The sequence below is a fragment of the Cyprinodon tularosa genome, unplaced genomic scaffold, assembly GCF_016077235.1.
Source record: "Cyprinodon tularosa strain WSP-4 unplaced genomic scaffold, ASM1607723v1 ctg1189, whole genome shotgun sequence".
Taxonomy (NCBI): Eukaryota; Metazoa; Chordata; class Actinopteri; order Cyprinodontiformes; family Cyprinodontidae; genus Cyprinodon; species Cyprinodon tularosa.
The window spans coordinates 36,270-45,000 of NW_024037991.1; the positions used below are offsets into that span (position 1 = coordinate 36,270).

The 8,731-nt window shown below is 49.3% G+C and overlaps 1 protein-coding gene across 1 annotated transcript in view; it reads right to left on the minus strand.

The window, feature by feature from the left end:
• The window catches only part of LOC119772051 (retinoic acid receptor beta-like), a 92,606-nt gene that overhangs the window by 25,232 nt on the left and 58,643 nt on the right, over positions 1 to 8,731 (minus strand). Inside the window, exon 4 of the mRNA XM_038268324.1 lies at positions 1,884 to 2,044. Coding sequence (XP_038124252.1) covers positions 1,884 to 2,044 — 161 coding nt within the window. The remainder of the gene's footprint in view (positions 1 to 1,883; positions 2,045 to 8,731) is intronic.

Here is an 8,731-nt window from a genome sequence, read left to right on the forward strand (position 1 = left end):
GGAAGCCAATGTAGGGACTTCAGGAGAGGATTAACATCCGCTGTCCTATTTGTACGGGTCAGGAGTCTTGCAGCAGAGTTCTGGACAATTTGTAGGCGACCCAGCTCCTTCTTGCTCAGACAGGTAAACAGGCTGTTACAGTAATCCAGTCTTGAAGAGACGAAGGCATAGATGATTCTCTCCAAATCATCGTGAGAGAGGATTTTCCTTACCTTGGAGATATTGCGCAGATGGAAGTAATTGGCTCGTTACTTTAGTATTGAATCATTTCAATGGAGTTACCGTTATTATTTTTCACGTCATCAATACCAAATTCAATCTAATTGGATGGGAATCTACGTTGCATTTGACGCACCACTACAAGATGAATCGACAGATTCGGCGGTATTCATTGGCGGCGAATCATTGCAGCTTGGTGGCGGTGGCGTTAGCATAGTAGCATGGACGACGAGATGATTGAAAATGAACAGGTTTCCTATGAGGCTTCTCTGCCTCATAGGAAACCTGATCGAAGTCTGAAGCTCTGGATGAGCTTTGTCTGGAAACCTGCCTGCCTGCCCAAGGAAGCCAAACCCGAAGACATCAGTCTGGATTCCCCCAACAGCTCTCAAGGAAGAGCTAGGAAACCAAGTCAAGGTCTGAAACTCACGAGTCAGAAGCTAGACGCTGCTGCCGCTGAGCTCCCTGCTGAATCTACAGTCTCTGGACCCAACCGGTTCCCTCCTCTCTCAAAGGATCTGCCAGAACCTCATCTAGGTACATTCTGAATTAACAAACTCGAGCCATCTCGCTGCCTGGCTAATCAAACTATCCATCTCTGCAGATGTCAGTGATTCCTGTCCCGGACCAGTACCAGAACCAGTTCATAATTACTCTGTATGTTTTTCAATAAACTCTGTTAAACTTTTACTCAGCCTCCTGTGGTGTTCTGCATGTGGGTTCAGCCTCTTAAGCCTATCATGACATGTACTTTGTTACTTTTACTTGAGTAAAGAAGTTTAATCAGCACTTCCACTTTTACCAGAGTATTTTTTAACGCAAGTATCTGTACTTTTACTCAAGTACGGAAAGTGAGTACTTTTGCCATCTCTGATGACAGGGTAGCCCTGTGGCTCGCTGTGCTCCGTGGTTTTCCTTCAAGACTGACAGTGATTGTTTTCTACTTTAGATCACTGAGGAAACCTGAAATAATAGCAAATATAGGCAATTATATGTTGAAACTCTGGAAGAGATCTGATTCTTATGAAACGGGAACAATGCAGTTTGTCTGAGTGGAGTTGCCGTATTGTGATGATAATTTTCCTTTGTTAGGCGAGTTTTTGCAGAGCAGCATGACAGTCTCAAGGTAATTTGATTAAATAACATTTAATATCAACAGTATTTAACAGTACATATACTCAGCTGATGGCATTCTACCGCTGCTTCTCCCCCTCGCTAACAGGCTGTCCATCATTCAGCGGCGGGGTTTGTGTTTCCCTGACCACAAGAAGCAATCCTCCAGATGTGTCAAAGTTTGAACGGAGGGGAGAATCAGACGATGTGCAGTTGCCAGCGTTTCAAGGTAAAAGAAATGTGTGATGGGGGGTCAGATGTGAACGGTTCTACGATGATCCCCTCTACTGTCCAAACATGGAGCTTAATGTTCAATCAATGGCTGATGGTAATGAACGGGAGCCTCTGCTGAGGATTTGTTTGGACGCTTCCAGCTGTACATCTGGGGGTTCAGGCTGCATTAAACTGGGATTTACAGCACAGATTGATTATCTATACGGGATGAAAGCAGCACAGTTCCACGAGTCATGGAGCGTACTGTAGATGATTGAAGGACACCAGAGTTCCCATTGATCCCACTGAGCAGAGACTCCTCTGAAGCAAACACTCACCGTGGTGTATTTGCCCAGCTGGCAGAGGGACGGGAAGGTTTCTTGATGAGCTTTACGGATCTTCTCGATGATGGTCTCCAGCTCAGCCGTCAGCTCGTAGCTCTCCGACAGGTCTGGCTTCGGACTTTCCTTCTTCTTCTTATTCCGATCATTTCGAACAGCTGCAGGAGAACAGATTAACATCTTTCAGATTATTGTGGAGACTTTTATCACCACAGCACAGCTTGGAGGCTAGAGCTAACAGGAGCATTAGCATTAGCTCTATGTTTGATAGAAACCTGGTAAAACTAGGTTGGTTTGGTTGATCTTGTTGAGTTAAATCTGAATTTCATCAGTGATTTGACACCATTTGAAGTTTTGGTCCAGTTTAAATAACAGAAGAAGGAAAACAGACCAGCACTGCCTGCAGCATGCAGACTGTTCAATATCAGGGAATTTACCAGCTGAAGTCAGATCTGACTGGGAATCATGTTTCACTGCAGGAACGTAAAGTTTCAAAGGGTGGATGATGGGACCATCCCAGCACCAGCTGTCTGGAGGGCCTCTGGTTTCTAGGAGCGTTTGGTTTTCAGAGCAGAAGCAGCTCTGCGTTGTGTTGCAGAGAAAAGCTGTTTTTATTGAATAAAGGCAGGGTTGGTAGTAAAGCAGGGATTTAGAAACTATCTGCATCAACTCCTGATTTTCTGATATCTGCTGATACCTGATAACAGCAGCAAGAAGCTGCATGGACAAATCTGCACTAGAGCACATCTGCCCTGGCTTTTTGGATCATTATCAGTATCATTATAGATGCAGGTCAGTTTTCACAAGCTAACGCTAACGGCTAGTTCAAGGAGGAAAAAACATGAGACGTCAAACATCTGCTGGAAAATAAATCATGTTAAGCTAAAGGAGGAAGAAAACCTAAACTGAGAGTGTTTCTGGAAACTGCCCTGACTGCAATTTTTGGTTCTGTTTAAGCTTTTTTGTTTTGTTTTCAGTTATACTTTCATTTGTGTCTTTCTGTGTTTTATAGTTTGTTGGTTTTATTCCCATTTTGTGTTATTCTAGTTATTTTTTATTGTAATTGAGTTCTCAGGTATTTGTTTGCCCTCTTGTGTCAGTCTCCTTTCACCAAACCTGGTTGACAGAAACCTAAATATTGTCATCATTGTTCCTCAGTGAAAATGATCATATTCAAATGTCTATGTGTTTGATTAACTTCATGAAAAATCCTGTCTTTCCAAATACTCAACATGTCTTTGACTTTGTAAACCCTTGAGTCATCCTATTTGGTCGAATTAGAATAAGCTGTTGGTAATCTGTGATTCAATCAAAGCTGAATTGTCTCTTTCCTGCTGAACCAATTGAAGCTCTGGTTCAATTAAATGAAAAAAATCAGCTGATATGTGAGCTTTGTTTGTTCCTTCTGCATGTAAATAAATGTGTAAAATAAATGGTGAATCTCGTCAGACCTGATGACCACACCATGTCCAGAACCAAGGAACCAATGCAAAGTCTGGACGATCCACGGCATGCTGGGTGATAAGATGGGGGCGGTGAGAGGGTGGCAGTGGAAACACAAGCTGGCAATTTAGGAAGACAGCAGCTGGGGTAATATATCCCCCTCCCTCACCAGGGCCAATCCATTACTTCTGCTCTTCAAGCAGATTACTGAGGGTGAGCAGATCCATCCGGATGATGCATTGAACATGAGAACGAATGGCTTTTTAACACTGTATGCAGGGCAGGGAGAGAAACCACGGAGCAAATGCAGGGCTGCCTTCACTACTTCCACACACAGAGAAAAGTTCATGTTTGGTTCCAGGAATATGAGTTTCATTAATAAATGCTGCCTTTAAAGAGCCGTCAGTGTTATGGCAACGCCTCTAAATCTCAGCCCTGCTCTTATGTAATGAATTTAGCTTATTAATGGTGTGTTTACAGTTAATATTAAACCATAAAAAGTGGGAGGAATGAAGCATGGTATTTCTCCTCAGTGTTATGCCATATGCCATGATCATGGTTTTTGGACATTGGGAACCAGTGCCCATATATCATCTTGACATGATGACCAGAGAAGGGGATGCAGTTGATGACAGATGGGGGACCTCTGCGGCCCCCCCTTTTCAGCAAAAGCAGTCACAGGCAAGTCACATTGCAACCCACTGAGGTGTGACTTCCCAGCCCCCTCTGTGTTAGGACAGCAGAAAACCAGATTCCTCCTCTTTTCCTGCTCTCTCGCCCATGAAGCTGGGGTCCTCTTCGGTAGGGTCTTGGCCAGAATGGAGATCCAGACCCCCCAAAAAAACCAAGATCTCCAGAATCATCAAGGATAAGGCATTATGGTGACCTTTCAGAACCAAACTGCTACAAAACAGACCTTTTGCAACACATTTCTCTTGAGTTTCTGAACTTATAGAGCCAGACTGGACAAGAAGGACCCCTGGTGTGAGACTGAGACAAAGAAACCTCTGGTTGCTGTGGCCTGACTGCTGAGCTGCTGGATGAAACTCAAGCTTTCCAAATGGACACGGACAAAAAGGTTTGCAGGTCTGGCATGATTAGGGACAGAACAAGCAATATATGTTTACTGATGAGTAAAGACAAAGCTAACAGGATGGACTGCATGCTACGCTATGCTACATGAATATTTGTTGAGCTGTTGTTGAAGCTCGGAGCTTTATTTCATTAAGGGTTAAACACTGATATAACATTAGTGTTCATGTGTTCCTCAGATGCTCGTTACATTTCCATTAGCAAGTCTGACCAAGAGTCATTTAGTGGAATCCTGATGTCTATTTGCTGCTAGCTATTTCAAAGAGGGTAAAGAATCATTTAACTAAAGGTTATTGGTTCTTGATTAAGCAAATCTTTTAATAATTTATTTGGCCAAATAATGTTTTATTCACGCATTGTGAATTGGTCTGAAAACATTCCTATTTCTTTAAATTAGTGAAAAGCTAAATTGATCAGATCCCAAATTCTTCCAGATAAACTTTGGTTTCAAACTCAAAATTCATCTTAAACTGTAATATGTTTTTCAACAGTTTTCCACTTCCTCTTTGTAAATAGTTGTTTAGTTTAGTTGAGTTTTACTAGTTTTAATTAATAGTTTTAAACTGAAATATGTTTGACTTGGAGCTGAATGATTTTTGTTAATAAATTCTAATATTTTGAACAGAAGTTGTGGTGAATTTATTCCATGCAGAAATAACTGTTTGACCATGATTAGAGCTCGAATCACTCTTTCATCTATTGTTCTAACACACAGTTAGTAGGATTGTGTGTCATAAACAGTATATAACAGCTGAAATAATATCTGATTAAATAAGATATTTTACCCCCCCTACAGGGTGTCAGGGTTTAGTTGTGCTTTGGAGGACCCAAATGCAGAGGCAGACAGGCTGAGGAGATTTCTGGGTGATTTAATGGGGCAAAACAGCAACAAAGGCAGGGATGCAAAAATGCAACTAATAATAAAAAGGCAAACCACAACAGAGGAGACATCTGGGGAAAACCAAACACGAGGAGCCAGGAGGAGACGAGGAACATAGACCACAGCATGGGAAGACAGCAAAGACAAGGAACCAACAAAGAGTGAGAGCAGAGGGAAAGCATATATAGGAGACAGAGACAAAGGGAGGGCTAACGAGCAGACAAGGAACAGGTGTGAGAGGAGACAACGAGGGAGCCAAGGGGAAAGGAACATACACACACACACACAAGAGGGCAAAAGAGGACAACAGAAAAACTTGAGAATATAAATCTAGAAATACAACAAAACTGGAATTAGGCTAATAAATCTAGAAAACAAGGAGCAAAGAAAAGAACAACAGAACCAAGACCATGACAGTGCCCCCTACTTAAGGGCGGATCCCAGACGCCCAAAATGTCCAGAAACAAAAAATAACCCCCCCTGGGTGGGCGGAGGGGGAACCAGGAAGGAGGGCACGAAATACAAAACCAAACGCAGAGTCCAAACAAAACCGAAACAACCCACCCAAGGTGGGCAAGGGCAAACAAAGTCTCTGGAGGGCGGCCGTGAGGCCGGAGGCGAGGCAGAAGCTCAGGAGGACGGCGACGGCGCCGCCGTCTCTGACGAAGGAGGCTCTCTGGAGGAGACCAGCGGCGAAAGAGGGCCTCTGGAGGAGCCCGGCGGCGAGGCCAGCGGCGAAAGAGGGCCTCTGGAGGGGCCCGGCGGCGACGCCGTCTCTGAAGGAGGAGGGCCCCAGGAGGGGGCCGGCGGCGACGCCGTCTCTGAAGGAGGAGGGCCCCAGGAGGGGGCCGGCGGCGACGCCGTCTCTGAAGGAGGAGGACCCCAGGAGGGGGCCGGCGGCGACAGAGGGCCTCTGGAGGGGGCCGGCGGCGACAGAGGGCCTCTGGAGGAGGCCGGCGGCGACGCCGTCTCTGAAGGAGGGTCTCTTTAGGACGCCGGCGGCGACGCCGTCTCTGACGAAGGAGGGTCTCTGGAGGTCGCCGGCGGCGACGCCGTCTCTGACACAGCTGCAGGAACCTTGGGGAACGCCTACTGCAGCACAGGAACAGCCTCAGAGGGGGCCGCCGACAGCGGCACAGAAACAGCCTCAGAGGGGGCCGCCGACAGCGGCACAGGAACAGCCTCAGAGGGGGCCCGCTGGGGGGCCGTGGAGGCTTGGAGCGCCCGCTGGGGGGCCGTGGAGGCTTGGAGCGCCCGCTGGGGGGCCGTGGAGGCTTGGAGCGCCCGCTGGGGGGCCGTGGAGGCTTGGAGCGCCTGCTTAGCTTTATTTCAGACTGCCCTTCAGTAGCCTGCTCAGGGAAATCAGGATGACTCTGAACGGGCTCAGGAGTCTCTGGTGCTAGGCTAAACAGACCTCCAATGGTCTCAGGAGTCTCTGGCGCTAGGCTAAACGGACCTCCAATGGGCTCAGGAGTCTCTGGTACTGGGGAAACCCCCCCACTAATGGGCACTGGAGCTAGGGGATCTGGCCCTCTACTGGGCACTGGAGCTAGGGAATCTGGCCCTCTACTGGGCACTGGAGCTAGGGAATCTGGCCCTCTACTGGGCACTGGAGCTAGGGAATCTGGCCCTCTACTGGGCACTGGAGCTAGGGAATCTGGCCCTCTACTGGGCACTGGAGCTAGGGAATCTGGCCCTCTACTGGGCACTGGAGCTAGGGAATCTGGCCCTCTACTGGGCACTGGAGCTAGGGAATCTGGCCCTCTACTGGGCACTGGAGCTAGGGAATCTGGCCCTCTACTGGGCACTGGAGCTAGGGAATCTGGCCCTCTACTGGGCACTGGAGCTAGGGAATCTGGCCCTCTACTGGGCACTGGAGCTAGGGAATCTGGCCCTCTACTGGGCACTGGAGCTAGGGAATCTGGCCCTCTACTGGGCACTGGAGCTAGGGAATCTGGCCCTCTACTGGGCACTGGAGCTAGGGAATCTGGCCCTCTACTGGGCACTGGAGCTAGGGAATCTGGCCCTCTACTGGGCACTGGAGCTAGGGAATCTGGCCCTCTACTGGGCACTGGAGCTAGGGAATCTGGCCCTCTACTGGGCACTGGAGCTAGGGAATCTGGCCCTCTACTGGGCACTGGAGCTAGGGAATCTGGCCCTCTACTGGGCACTGGAGCTAGGGAATCTGGCCCTCTACTGGGCACTGGAGCTAGGGAATCTGGCCCTCTACTGGGCACTGGAGCTAGGGAATCTGGCCCTCTACTGGGCACTGGAGCTAGGGAATCTGGCCCTCTACTGGGCACTGGAGCTAGGGAATCTGGCCCTCTACTGGGCACTGGAGCTAGGGAATCTGGCCCTCTACTGGGCACTGGAGCTAGGGAATCTGGCCCTCTACTGGGCACTGGAGCTAGGGAATCTGGCCCTCTACTGGGCACTGGAGCTAGGGAATCTGGCCCTCTACTGGGCACTGGAGCTAGGGAATCTGGCCCTCTACTGGGCACTGGAGCTAGGGAATCTGGCCCTCTACTGGGCACTGGAGCTAGGGAATCTGGCCCTCTACTGGGCACTGGAGCTAGGGAATCTGGCCCTCTACTGGGCACTGGAGCTAGGGAATCTGGCCCTCTACTGGGCACTGGAGCCAGGGAATCTGGCCCTCTACTGGGCACTGGAGCCAGGGAATCTGGCCCTCTACTGGGCACTGGAGCTAGGGAATCTGGCCCTCTACTGGGCACTGGAGCTAGGGAAACCGGCCCTCTAATGGGCTCTGAAGCTGGGGAAACCGGCCCTCTAATGGGCTCTGAAGCTGGGGAAACCGGCCCTCTAATGGGCTCTGAAGCTGGGGAAACCGGCCCTCTAATGGGCTCTGAAGCTGGGGAAACCGGGCCTCTAATGGGCTCTGAAGCTGGGGAAACCGGGCCTCTAATGGGCTCTGAAGCTGGGGAAACCGGGCCTCTAATGGGCTCTGAAGCTGGGGAAACTGGGCCTCTAAAAGGCTCTGAAGCTAGGTAAACCAGGCCGCTGAAGGGCTCTGGAGCTAAGGGCACTGGCCCGCTAAAGGGCTTGGGATGTGCTGGCTGACAGAGAACTGATGGAGGTGGAAGGAAAGGGAATAGATCCTCCCTTTGCCCATAAAAGTAGTCCCATAACTCTGACTCCTCAATATGTGGTGCTCTGACTGCAGTGGGTGTAATCATGGTGACTGACTTTAAATCTCTAACTCGGGGAGCTAACTGCTGATCATGGAGGTGACGGCCAAGGCCATAGGGGAAACTGACCTGAAGAATAGTGGGATTGAAGCAGGCGTCAGGCTGACCCGCCGGAGAGGGAGTGGAGGCGTCAGGCTGACCCGCCGGAGAGGGAGTGGAGGCGTCAGGCTGACCCGCCGGAGAGGGAGTGGAGGCGTCAGGCTGACCCGCCGGAGAGGGAGTGG